Source organism: Rhinolophus sinicus, chromosome 4 (genome assembly GCF_057876585.1).
Source record: "Rhinolophus sinicus isolate RSI-liver-muscle chromosome 4, RSI-T2T, whole genome shotgun sequence".
NCBI lineage: Eukaryota > Metazoa > Chordata > Mammalia > Chiroptera > Rhinolophidae > Rhinolophus > Rhinolophus sinicus.
Genome location: NC_142504.1, coordinates 26741739 through 26756313, shown reverse-complemented (window position 1 = coordinate 26756313; position 14575 = coordinate 26741739). Strand labels below are relative to the sequence as shown.

At 32.2% G+C, this 14575-nt stretch overlaps 1 protein-coding gene across 10 annotated transcripts in view; it reads left to right on the top strand.

The window, feature by feature from the left end:
• PHF14 (PHD finger protein 14) overlaps positions 1-14575 on the top strand; it is a 175300-nt gene that overhangs the window by 39529 nt on the left and 121196 nt on the right. For all 10 annotated transcript variants that reach the window (XR_012498888.2, XR_016021070.1, XM_074340778.2 and 7 more), the window contains exons 8-13: positions 1070-1216; positions 1830-2100; positions 2418-2524; positions 3671-3766; positions 5552-5655; positions 9511-9642. Coding sequence is in view for 8 of the 10 variants with exons in the window: in XM_074340778.2 (XP_074196879.1) it covers positions 1070-1216; positions 1830-2100; positions 2418-2524; positions 3671-3766; positions 5552-5655; positions 9511-9642 (857 nt within the window). In the remaining 2 variants the exon portion in view is untranslated. The remainder of the gene's footprint in view (positions 1-1069; positions 1217-1829; positions 2101-2417; positions 2525-3670; positions 3767-5551; positions 5656-9510; positions 9643-14575) is intronic.

Sequence of the window (14575 nt, the reverse complement as noted above, 5' to 3'; positions counted from 1 at the left end):
AGTTTTACTAATAAGTTACACAGAGGCCCAGAGATATTTAGCAACTTGTTTGAAATCGCAATACTAGTAAATGGTGAAGCCAAGATTTGTATCCAGGTTTGTATATTTCCAAATTCTGTGCTCTTATTCACAGTGCTATACTATTACATCTGTGGAGATAACACTACAGAATTGCTCTTTTTAATGTAAAGGACACCTTAGATTCTTTCTCTTTGGGTTGTAAAACCCAACCTTAGTAAGACACCCTTTAAATATTAACTTAGATAAAAATTATATGGATTCTTATCTTTATTTTTCCTCCTTGGGACATACCTAAAGAATGAACTACCTGTCATTTTGTTATCAATCACATTGTAGATTACATTGTAGATTTTAGGCTATGTATTTACAAACTATTTCTGTTTTTAATAGAGTAAATTTCTTTTTTTTGTACCTTACTCTTTATGAATAAAAAATGTACCCATTAGGTTCATATCATGAAAGATGGTTATGAAAGAGCTGTGTTTCCATTTTAGGGTTATATAAAGAGTTAAAGGGGATACCTAAAGTGTTTTATTGACTGGTCCTGGCCTTCTAAATCCATTGTTGTCCTGAGTAGAATCTGTCTATGCATTACCATCCAATTAGAAATGTCCCACTTACCAGTGTTGGCTAGTTCTGTATTTTTCTGACTATATTGTTTTGTAATATTAATCTATGTATGCATAACACTAGTGTTTAATGATGGTTTCTACCTAAGATGATTAAAATTCTATTTGTTTTAAATGGGGTTATTCTTTTAGGTATACAAGTATAATTAAATGTAATACACAAGATTTGGTTTCAGTATTTTTAAATCTACAAGGCCCTTTCTAGAAAAAAAAACATTGTTAATTTGAAGTTGATAATACAAGATTAAGTTTTAAAGCAGCAATTCTTATCATTATGTATAAGAATTGCTTTCGTAATTTATTTTAGAAATAATCAACACTGTAGGAGATTCTCTTAAAAATGATCTCTTGTGTTAGGTTTTTTTATGACCCTTTCGAATAAAACTATTTACTTTTTTTCACCTTGTTTTTTGATATAGGATATAGCAGATCCATTTTTTGCTTATTGTAAGCAACATGCAGATAGGTTAGACAGAAAGTGGAAGAGAAAAAACTACTTGGCTCTACAATCCTATTGTAAAATGTCTTTACAAGAGAGAGAGAAGCAACTGTCACCAGAGGCACAGGTATGGAATTCATGCCAAAACTCATGTTTTTTTCATTCAAGGTTATTTCTGATCTCATTGCTAATGACGCATGAAGTATAGTTATGAGATATTGTTAGTTACCTAGGAAGTAGATGTCATTAAGGTAAATGGTTAGTATAGGTTGTGGCTACATTGCTCTACATCTCGTCAACAGAGCAGCCATTTATAAAGCATGTTTCCAAATACACTGAAAAATGTGGCTTAGAGGAAATTATTCTATCAGTGCAATATGTTGACCACATCTTTTTCAGTCTGTTCTAATTTTTATTTATGCAAAGGATTTGATCTGTTTTCCCATCATTTAAAATGTATTTCTATATAAATTAAGTAAGTTTACGGAGGCTTGAAAGTTCAGCTTAGTCAAATTAGTTTCTGACAACTCTGATCATAAAGTAGGACAGTTGTTACAAAGGGTAGACCTAATTTATTGTAACCCAAGAATTATATACAGTATATCTTAAGGACCGTGGATAGAATTTGCCTAGATAAAGGAAATTCTGGTCATCTTTACTATCTATAAGCATAGGAGTAAAAATCATGAGTATATTCCACATTTTAACGTCTTTTAAAATTTTATACATTTTTATTACAGGCAAGGATCAATGCCCGGCTTCAGCAGTATCGTGCCAAAGCAGAACTAGCTCGGTCCACCAGACCTCAGGCCTGGGTTCCAAGGGAAAAATTGCCCAGACCACTCACGAGCAGTGCTTCAGCCATCCGTAAACTGATGCGGAAAGCAGAACTAATGGGGATCAGTACAGATATCTTCCCTGTGGACAATTCAGATACTAGTTCTAGTGTGGATGGAAGGAGAAAGCATAAGCAACCTGCTCTCACTGCTGATTTTGTGAATTATTATTTTGGTCAGTATAGACAGTGATACATGTACATTTTCAATGAGAACAATTTGCTAAGGAAATTGTTGTCAGTTTTGAATTTATTATCCATGCTACATATATCAAGCAAAAGCATGTTTATTTTCCTAAAATGTTGTAGGTGTTTGTAAAATGCTAGGTTCATGTATTTGTGAATAGAGTTAAAAAGTGTTTTAAACAATGTAGGTTTATCCATATGATTATTTCTTCTTCCACTGTGTATTTTGTGTATCAACTGTTATTTTCTACTAATGTAAAATTGGATAATTAATTAATTAATTAATTTTGATACTTAATTTAAATAGAGAGAAATATGCGCATGATTCAAATTCAGGAAAATATGGCCGAACAAAAGAATATAAAGGATAAATTAGAGAACGAGCAAGAAAAGCTTCACGTGGAATATAATAAGGTAAGTCTGCTATAAAAACAGTATAACATAGTAGATCTTATTGATAATTTCTTTTGTGATTGTATTGCATTTCTATTTATGTTTCCTTTTGAAGTTCTGGAGTTTTTAGGCTCTTCCCCACAACTTCTACCCATAGTTACCTTCATTATCATCTCTAACATTTTCTGAGCACTTGCTATGTGCCAGGCACAATTTTGAGAAGTTTGCATGTTAATTCATTTCATTCTCACTTCAGCTTTATTATGTGGGTTATGCTATTCCTCCCATTTTCGGAGGAGGAGACTGAGTCCTCAGCAGGTGAAGTAGTTTGCCCACAGTCACTCACGTAGATAGTTAAGTCATGGACATGGGGTTTGAGGCCAAGTAATCTGACTCCACTCCTATTCACCACTGTATTATAGAACTTCTCTGTCTAAGTTTGTAGAAAACTTAGAAACTTGTTTTTAAGTTACTGTTTTTAGCTTGATTGTTTTGTGATGTTTATTACTTTTGATTTTTAAAACATACCTCCCAATTTAAAATTTTATTCTTTCTTTTCATTCTAATGATGAGAATACTCAAAAAGAACAATCATATAAAAGTAAGACATGGCTGAAATGGTAGGTAACAAGTAACATGAGCATACTTGTATAAAACTGGTACTGACTTATTGTTATTAGATAACATTTTAAGTGATAAAAAATTAGTAGCCATACTGTAATAGCCATACTGTAGTAAAATGTACTGAGATTAGATTCAGAAGTCCTGGGGAATCTTGCTAATTCTATGATCTCAGCCAAGTCACAAAAATCCTTTGATCCTTGTTTTCTCATGGGGATATGCTAGAAAAGCGTTTTGATAAAGTCCTAAGGATTAATTAGCAGAATGTGTGTAAAATTATATAGCAAACTACAGCAATATATAAACATAGGTATTATTATTATCATTAGTAAAATGCTAACATAAAATCAAATGCTTACATTTTGTTGGTGCTCCTTAACTATTTGGATTGCCTCATCACTCAATGGTATTGTCACTTGAATGTATTAAAACTGTGTAGAATATAAGTATAGATACCCTTGGACATTTATTGATAAATTATTTAAATTTTCATATATCTTACTATGTATTTTAATGATTTACTAATCTGAATTATTTACATTGTAGCTATGTGAATCTTTAGAAGAACTACAAAATCTGAATGGAAAACTTCGAAGTGAAGGGCAAGGAATATGGGCCTTACTAGGCAGAATCACAGGGCAGGTTAGTTTCTTTCCAATTGCTATCTCCTTCTCTGTATGATTTTCAAAGATCAGATCTCTGATACAACTGTCACTTTGCTAACTGAAGAATTCTGTTTGATTAGGGCCAACCTATCCTCTGAGATAACGATTTCTGCCTGAAATACATCTAGAGCAGTGGAAGCTGCCGACTGAGAACCTGTAGCTTAGTTTGGTTGTTTTAACAGCTAACGTGTTTGCAAAATTTTTTCATTTGTTCTAACTGATTGACCTGTCATTGTGATAAAACTAAGATTTGAAGCATGACTTACTCCTACCACATTCTTCTTTCCTCTAATTTAGCAAATTTAGATTTCTTGTCACATTTAATTTTCTGTCCTGTTCTTGTAATATATTTAGGTTTTTTGTTTTTTTTTTCAAATGTGAAATTTAAAAGGCAAACTGAAGAGATTGGTTTTCATGTTGATTTGGTTTTGAACTCTGTAAGAGATGGTTTTTGAAACTTTGTTATTAAAATGTAGTCTTTCCCCTTCAGTTGCTATTATTGTAGCTATGAAAAAAATTACTTTACCCTTGAACATGTTTAGCTTGTTAAAGTTCTTGGTATCGAAAAGAAGATTCATTGCCAAATGGATGTTTTTTTAGTACTGTGCATATAATTAATAAAATAAGAATTCAGTCAAGTAGTTTCAGTTAGATTTTCTAAGGATGATGGAGATTCACTGGTCCTTTTGCTATGAACGTAGTTTTATATGTGAAACAGGATTTTCAAAAAACAGATTATTTTTCATTGTACTCTTTTCAGAGGCTTAAAAAGGGGTCAAATTCACAATACAATTCATGTAGACATAGTATTTTCGGAAGTAATACATACTGATATGTAGTGTGTCGTGCTAGCTTTGAAGACTCTCCTTTTGTGATTTATATTATAATAAATAACATAATTTAAAAGGTGAAAGTGAAAAGTAGCCTGTGGAAAATTGACCTTTGTTTCTATTGATAGGTTGTTGATGAATTTTTGGAAGATTGTGCTGTTTTATGTTTTATATTTAGGAAGGTTAATGTTGAGTGCAGGCGTATTATTTGTTTATTTGACAAGCTAGCATTATCTTTTGACTTGATTTGCAAGTTTGTCTCATAAGAATCTACTATAAAAGGGCATTTTGATTTATTAAATGACTTTGCAAAAGTTCACGGATTTCCATGTGTAAGTGTAAAAAACAGCAGAAGTAGAATTCATTTGTACCGCTTGCATGACACCTTTTTCCAGTTGGCTGAACAGATGCCAGCCCACCGGGCCACTGAGAAATGACTTTGATAGATCGTTGCTGTCTGAGAAGCCAGCGTACTACAGATTAGTAGAAAACCCAAAGAGAATCTTATTTGCTTTGTGGAGTTTGGTCCAATAAGATAATTTTTCTAATTAACCTATGGAGCACCAACGTTAGCTGGGATGTTGAAAATAAACGGCTTAGATATTCTTTTTGTCAGGCTGTGTTGTTTTCTTTTAATGTTCTTAAATGCTTGTCCTTGTCTTTCACTTTTTATAGCCAAAGTAGAAGTTTAATTTTCACAATGTTTTGCTCTTCCACTGAAAACTGATGAAAGTATGTAATTATAGGTTTGTAATGGATGTACCTCTGAAACAAAAACTCATTTTTATCCTTTTTGTCAGTGTAATAGCTGGTGAAACATTTCCCCCTCACAATCCTAGCATATTTAGTTGACTTGAGTGGCATAGAGAGGAAAATGTTGCTTTCTATTTCTTCTTTAAAACAAAACAAACTGCATTTGTTCAAATCGATAGAAGTTGAACATACCGGCAATTTTGCGAGCACCCAAGGAGAGAAAACCAAGTAAAAAAGAAGGAGGCACACAAAAGACTTCTACTCTTCCTGCAGTACTTTATAGGCAAGTAATGAAATTATGTATGACCGATTAATATTGTATATTTTTAAACTAATGCTTTTAGTAACAAGATGCTTCATGTATTTTGAATGAATTATACCCCTACCAGAATTTAAGATAAATTCATTTAAAAGTCATTTTCTTAATACCTTCATGAAAAATGCTTTCCAGGTTGATTGATAGCAGAAATTTTTACTCATTTTTTAATGATAAGTAAATGGAATGATTTTTTTGTGTCCTTTAAGTAACAGGATATATGTGCACATGCTCCATGGAAGTGAGCAGCCCTTTTTGGAAAATTAGAAAGTGACTTTAAATAATGTAGATAACTATTTTTTAAAATGATTAAACAATGTATCGGAGAAATGGGCACTTACATTTTATTTTATTTGAATGAGTTTTAGAGTTTTGCATGTGCTTTAGGTGGCGATGCGTATCATATACACTCTGAATAATTAATTACCTTTGTACATGGTTGGTAATGAAGGTATATTTTAAATTTGAATCTGTCTACTTTTTTCTATGTTCAGTTTTAATAATTTTGTTTCCAGAAGTATTTTCGTTCGTTTTCTTAGCTTAATATTTTACAGTGTTCACTATGTTAGTAATTTTACATAGTCAAGATTTCTTTCCATACCTAAATAGGTTAGGATCTCACTTCTTTAAATGTAACTGATTATATTGATTAAATGAGGAAAGTTTAGAAGATGCTATTATATTTACATACACACTATATATATATATGATTATGTAATGCATAAATATGCCCCACAACCTTTTTTTCCCCTCAGAAATAGCAGCAATAGCAACAATATCAATATCTATAATTACTTGTCATTCTTGGTTGGAGACTCCCTCCATAGGTAATACCGTGTTTCCCCGAAAATAAGACCTAGCTGGACAATCAGTGCTAATGCATCTTGAGCAAAAATTAATATAAGACCCGGTATTTATATTATATTATATTATATTATATTATATTATATTATATTATATTATTATATTATATTATATTATATTATATTATATTATATTATATTATATTATATTATATTATATTATATTATATTATATTATATTATACCGGGTCTTATATTATAGTAAAATAAGATTGGGTATTGTATTATATTATATTATACCGGGTCTTCTATTATAGTAAAACAAGACCGGGTATTATATTAATTTTTGCTCCAAAAGACGCATTAGAGCTGATTGTCCGGCTAAGTCTTATTTTTGGGGAAACACAGTAGCAAATAACTTCCTTGAAATTTGGGAAAAGAGCACTAGTGTCTTAATGTATTCTGTGAAGACAAGTACATTCTCAGCCCAGCTGTTCCAAACAAAATTGGTTCATTTGGAACCATCAGGCATATCACTATGCTTCTGAGTTTTATCTCTACAGTTCACTTTTGTTTCAGAATGTAGTTCAGGTGATTTTTTGTTTTGTTTTCACTCTGAGCAACTTTGAGTTCAGTACCGGTGGTGGTGGTGGTGGTGGTGGTGGTGGTGGTGGTGGTAGTGAGTGTGTGTGTGTGTGTGTGTGTGTGTGTGTGTGTGTGTGTGTATGTATGTGAGGGAGGGAGAGAGAGAGAGAGAGAGAGAGAGAGAGAGAGAGAGAGAGAGAGAGAGAGAGAGAGAGAGAGATTCTTTTTCTGGTATTATTTTAAAAATTCAAACATCATTGCTCTTTCTGTACATGGATGGCTCTTTTAGGTTCTCAACAGCTTTTCCCTCAGTTTTTACATTCTCAATATAAACATACCCTAGATTTTTAGGTCTTGGTGCTTATTATGTTCTCAGGAGTAAAGTTGCCTTTTTGCATAAAAAAAGTTAGATTCCTTAGAAACAAACAAAAATTTAAACTAGCAGTAACAGCAATAGTAAAATTCTCAATTTTCTTCAATAAATATTAATAATATATTGTTAAGACAGTCTAGTTTTGAAAAGAGAATTATATATGTAGCTTATTTACATGTTGAAGGCTCTGAAATGTTTATGATTAATGGTAGACAATAAACTGAATTCTGTTTGTAAAATCACTTCTTTTGTAGTTTTAGAGAAGCAGAAAATTGGAAAATTATTTTAATAATTTGTTTCTGGAGAAAAATGGAGCTAATGTTAACTATGTTTTAAGTGAGAATTAAAATTAAGATAGAGATGATATTATGAATATATATTTCTGTTTTTAAATTCTTATTTTTCAATTACAGTTGACATAAAACATTATATTAGTTTCAGGAGTACAACATAGTGATTAGACATTTATATAATTTACAAAGCGATCACCCCAATAAATCTAGTACCCACCTGAGACGATGCATAATTATTACAATACTATTGACTATATCCCCTATGCTATACTCTAAATCCCCATAACTATTTTGTAACTACCAATTTGTACCTCTTAATTCCCTCCCCCACCTTCATCCATCCTCTCTACCCTCCCCAACTTGGCAACCATCAAAATGCTCTTGTATCTGTGAGCTTGTTTTGTTTGTTTGCTTATCCTGTTCTTTAAATTTCACATATAAGTGAAATCATATGACATTTGTCTATCTCTGTCTGACTTACTGCACTCAGGAAAATAGCGTCTAGGTCCACCTATGTTGTTGCTGATGTCAAGATTTCATTCTTTTTATGGCTACTATTCCATTGTATATGTGTACTATCTCTTCTTTAACCTTTCATCACTTGATGGACACTCAGGTTGCCTCCATATCTTGGCTACTGTAAATAAGGCTGCAATGAACATATGGATGGATGCACATGTCCCTTTGAAGTAGCATTTTGGGTTTCTTCATATAAATACCCAGAAGTGGGATTACTGGGTCCATCTTTGTTTGTCGTTATAGCCTTTGTTTTAAAATCTGTTTTGTCTGATATAAGTATTTTTTGTTTCCATTTTTATGAAATTCCTTTTTCCATCCCTTTACTTTCAGTCTATTTTTTCAATCTCAAGTGAGTCTCTTGCAGGCAGCATATGTAAGGGGATTTTTTTTTCTTGTCCATTCAGCCACCCTATGTCTTTTGATTGGAGCATTTAATCCATTTACATTTAAAGTAATTGTTGATAGATATAGTTATTTCCATTTTATTACTCATATTTTTATCAGTTTTTGAGAATATATATCTTATATATGCCCCTCTCTGAAGAGTTCGATTCTAGCAATAAATTTATACTAGATCCAAGCTATTTTCTACATTCTCAAGCATTTAGAATGAATAATTCGTTGACATTATTAAAAAATATGTTATGAAAAAACATTTGATTTCAACTAAAGAAATATTAAATTGGGGTGAATTTTTTTTTCAAATGTATCATTTTTTTATTGCATTTGGATCTTTAGTGACAGAATGCCTGTTTTATGCACAAGTTGTAGAAGAATTCACCCACATTTTCTTCTACTTGCACAGTTTTCATGTTCTTTGCTTAGATTCTTTATATACTTGGAATTTATTCTTGCATTTGTGTCAAGTATAGATCTGATTTTATCTACTTGTCCTAACACCATTTATTAAAAAGTTTAATTGTTGTCCAGGGATTTGAGGTACTACCTTTAACATATACTATATTTCTGTATGCAATTGAGTTTATTTCTAGATTTTTTCATTCTATTCTGTTCATCTAACTAACTATTCATTCACCATCATCAGGCTGTTTTAATTATTGCGACTTTGCTGAAGTATGTTTTAATATTTAGTTAGACTAATAAATACCTCATCATTGCTGTTTTTTTAATTTTTATTTTTTAATTATTGTTGACATTCAATATTAGTTTAAAATTTAAAAAATATACTATGAATTAACTTTCACTATGATTATTTTTGTAATACTTTATTTACTTCCTTTATTCAAAGTTGTGGAATTTGTAAGAAGAACCATGATCAGCATCTTCTTTTATTGTGTGATACATGTAAATTGCATTACCATCTTGGGTGTCTCGACCCTCCTCTTACAAGGATGCCAAGAAAGACCAAAAACAGTTACTGGTAAGTAAAATGGAAGGGATTTAGATGTTAGAAATGGTTTGGCTTCATTTCAGCAGTGTAGGATGAAGTGTTATATTGCTTCATAATTAAGTTTGGTACACTTTAATTGATACTTTTGTAAATATTTTTCCAACTTTATTGAGTCATAGACAATTAAAAATTGTATATATATAAGATATGGAGCTCACAGGTTTGATATATGTATACATTGTGAAATAATCGCCATAATCTAACATATCCGTCACCTTATGTTGTTACACTTTTCTTTTTCTGTGGTGAGAACACTTCAGACATAAATGTTTATTATAGTGGTACATGAATAAAGCTGTAAGTTTTTTTTTAAGAAATGAATTTTAAGTTGATTGGGGCTATTTTGTTATCTTAGTGGGTTCTTAAGGGATGAATTCTGTCTAGTGTGTTTATAATTCTCTTTAGCTTTATTATAAGAATTTCACAAATGCTTTGTTTTGAACTTGAATGAATTTATCAAGAATTTGCCTTTATATTCATGCTTTTATTTGTAATTTAATATTTTATTTCTAAATTAGTGTCACTAAAGGCTTTACTTCTGGTATTTGTCATTTGTGCTAGTTATATTTAAGTTCATCCATTCTTTGCAAATCTAGAAACATTTGACATATGTTTCTTAATTATTATTTTCCATTAAATTATGCGTATTGAGTCTTTACAGATGTTTGATGAAAGCTTATGATACCTATGATGAGTTTTATCTTTTCCTTAATTTTAGTCCAAGGGAGAGACAGATGTTCAAATTTTAACAGGCTGATTCTATATAGGAAGAATATAGGCCGTGGAAAACTTTGCAATGGACATAGTATTCTTTTTATACAAATCGCCTTTCTAGTTTTAGAAAAAAGTGAACCCAGATTCACTAAATTATTTCAAAATATACTCATCGTTTCGATTAAAAGATTCTATAAGGTATTTACTTCTCAGGCGAGCCTTTAATCTTTTCATGTGGGAAAAAACAGGAGCAATTTAGTGTATTACACTTTAGTTGTGTTTTTATTTTGATGGTGACCTATGATTCCATGGAATAAAGTGCGTGGTTGTTCTAGCGATACATATAGGAAATATTTTAACTAACACATGGTAAATTACTTCCTTGTTTTTCTTTTATTGTTCAATGTTTTTAGTGTTAAAATTTCTGCTCAGTAGTCTTGCTTAAGTAAATAGGAATTTTAAGATATTAAAAGTAATGTCTTAAATACTAATTCACATTTTAGCAATTAATGTATTTGTATTAGCAACACAAGTGGCACTTAGTATTTACCTCTGTTATGGGAGTTCAAAATTTAAAGCTGTTACTTTTTAAAAATAAACATTAGTTTGTTATTAAGTTTACCGTGTTAATGAGTAAGAGGTGTGAATACTGTTGGTGTATGGATTCAAATGATAAGAGATCTTTGAAAATACTTGACAAGAGAATTATTAGTCCCATCAACACATGTAAACTAAAGATCAAATATAATTATATATATTACGATCATTTTTATAAAGAGAATACTTATAAATTGGACTTTTGGAGAATGTTTTTCTGATTAGTCTTTTAAATTTGAATAAAACATGAGAAAAATTTACTTTTAGCAACTTGTTATGAATTTGTGTTTATATTTTCATTATAAAGATATCCAGCAGTCATTGTGTGGACTTCTGCTGTCCAAATATTAGCCACTAGCCATGTGTAGCTATTTGAATTAATTAAAATTTTAATTTAAAATCAGTTCCTCAGTCACATTGGCCACATTATAAGTGCTCAGCAGCTATATAACTAGTGGCTACTGTACTGGACAGTGCAGGGAGAGATAATTCTAACATCATATAAAGTTCTGTTGGACAGCACTGATCTAGACTGATCTAGCACTGATCTAAACATCAGTCTGTTTTAGTGTTATTCATATGTGTCTTTCAATTTTTTTTATTGTGACAAAATACACATAACATAAAATTTACCATCTTAATTATTTTTGTGGTACATTTCAGTGGTATTAAATACATTAATAATGTTGTCTAGCCATCACCACCATCCATCTCTCTAGTGTTTTTCTTATCTTATAAAACTGTAATTTTGTACCCATTAAACAGTAACTCCCACTTCTCCCTCCCTGCAACCCCTGGCAACCACTCTTCTACTTTCTGACTCTGATTTTTATTTCTTTAACTCATCTAAGTGGAATCATACAGTATTTGTCTCTTTGTGACTGGCTTATTTCACTCAGTATAATGTCCACAAGGTTCATTCATGTTGTAGCATATTGGAGAATTTCTTTTTTTAAAGCTGAATCATATTCCATTTTATGTACCAGGGGTACCAAAAAAAGGCATACAAGTGGACACTTTGGTCAACATTTCTCAAGCAGTAGTTTGCCATAATCAGAAGTGTCCAGATGCTGATGGTAACCACTTTGAGCACCTCTTGTAATTGCAGAAGTCAAACATGATTTGTATTCATCTTTTGTTATCAGTGTATATTGAGTATTACAACTTTAATAGTTTTTTTCTTTCTTAAAAGGTGTATACATTTTTTTGGCACCCTCTGTATATACCACATTTTGCTTATCCATTCATTTGTCAGTGTATATTTGGGTAGCTCCCACATTTTAGCTGTTGTGAAAAGAGCTGCCATGAACATGGGTTTACAAATACCTTTTTGAGACTCAGTTTTCAATGCTTTGGGGCATGTACCCAGAATTGGAATTGGTGGATAATATTGTAATTCTATTTTTAATTTTTTGAGGAACCACCACACTGTTTTCTGAAGTGGCTGTACCATTACATACCCATCAGCAGTGCACGAGGGTTCCAATTTCTCCACCCCTCACCATCACTTGTTATTTTCTGTGTGTGTTTCTATTTTCAAATAGTAGTCATCTTAATGTGGACATGTGGTGGTATCTCATTGCAGTTTTGATTTTCATTTCCCTAATGATTAGTAGTGTTGAGCATCTTTTCGTGTGCTTATTCGCCATTTGTGTATCTTCTTTGGAGAAATGTTTGTTGAAATCCTTCAACATGTGGACTTAACAAGCCAGAGTCACATAATACTAGCTTATAGGGTAATAATTTTTCGTAATGTATTAGTCTCTTGTATCATGTAAAAAAACAAAGTGTAGTTAAAAACCATTGTTACAATAATACTAGCTTTTATAATTGACCATGTATTAACCGTTACTGAGATCATCATTTATCCTTACAGCTCTGAGTTACTGTCTAGTGTTCATTTTTATTTCACCTTGCAGAATTCTCTTCAGAATATATTAACACGTTGCGTACGGCGGGGTTTAAATCCCTCGTGAAGATTCTCGTGATCCGTACGCAACGTGTTAAAGGTCAGGCCTAGTGGTAGCAAACTTCCTCAGCGTTTGTTTGTTTGGGGATACCTTAATTTCTCCCTCACTTTTTAAGGACAGTTTTACTGGGCATGGGGTTCTTCTTTGACAGTACCCACCCCACCCCCCTTCCTTTTAACACTTTGAATGTATTGATCCAGTGCCTTCTAGCCTCCAAAGTTTCTGATGAATAAATCTGCTGATAATCTTATTGAGGATTCCTTATATGTGATGATTGTTAACTTCTCTCTGATTTCAAGATTCTCTGTGTGTCTTTCTCTTTGGAGAATTTTATTATAATGGTGTTGGTGTGGGACTCAGAGTTTAGCTTACTTGGTATTCATTGAACTTCTTGGATGTTTATGTTCATGTCTTCCATCATATTTGGGAAGTTTTAATGCACACATTATCTCTGCCTCTATGTCTGTTCTTCTGGGACTTCCACAGTGCAAATGTTGGTTTATTTGTCAATGTCCCATATGTCCCTTTGGCTCTTTTCCCTTTCCCCTTCATCCTTTTTTCTTTCTGTTCCTTAGTCTCGATAATTTCCATTGCCATGTCTTCAAGTTCACTGATGTTTCTGCCTGCTCAGATCCTCCTTGTAATCCCCTTAGTGAATTTTTCATTTTAGTTATTATACTTTTCAGCTCCAGAATTTCTTTTTGGTTTATTTTTAGGTTTTCTGTTTCTTTATTGATATTTCCATTTTGTTCATACATTGTTTTCTTGACTTTCTTTGCAACCTCCTTTAGTTCACTGAGCATGTTTATAAGTTATTTTAAAGTCTTACAGATCTGCCATCAAGTCTTGCTACTACACAGTTTCTATTTACTTATTTTTTCCCCCTTAAGTGGACCGTACTTTTCTGTTCATTTGTATGCCTTTTGGTTTTTGACAAAAACTGGATTTTGAATTTAATAATGTGGTAACTCTGGAAATGAGATTGTCTTCTATTCCCAGGGTTTGTTGTGTTTTGTGATTTATTTAAAAAACTTATTTGTTTGTTTGTTTTTATTGTAGTGGGTTATCTCTGTGCTAAGGATTAGCCTGAGGTGTAAATTTAAGATCTTCTCATGTTTTTTCTGAGCTTTTTCCTAGGAAAGCGTAGTCACTTTCTAATTTTTCTCTTTTATGCACTTATTTCTTAATGTCTTAGTTTTTAATGTCTATCTCCTGAAAGGGGAAGAAAAGAAAAATGAAGGTGGGGAGTGGGTATAAAGTGTGCTAGTCTTTTAAGTTGTGGAAGTCAGTTTAGATTGGGGAGGGGGACTTGCAATAATAGGTGAGGTCACCCACTTCTTTGTCTGTACTTCTGTGATCAAAAGCAGCAATCGGTGATCAGAGCACAGATCCCCAATATTTGAAGCACAGGGTTCGTTTTGCCCACGCTGGCTCCTACCAACTATGTGCAAGCTAGTGTAGGAATATGTGCACAACTGCCTGACACTTGGCTTGACGTGGGGTTGGGTAGCCGCTACTGTGCTAGGAGCTGAAATTGACCAAAATTCACATCAGTTTACCCGTGCAAACCTTTCCCTGAAAGTTGCAAGCCTTCAATAGATTCCAGAGTTCCAAAAGAGTTA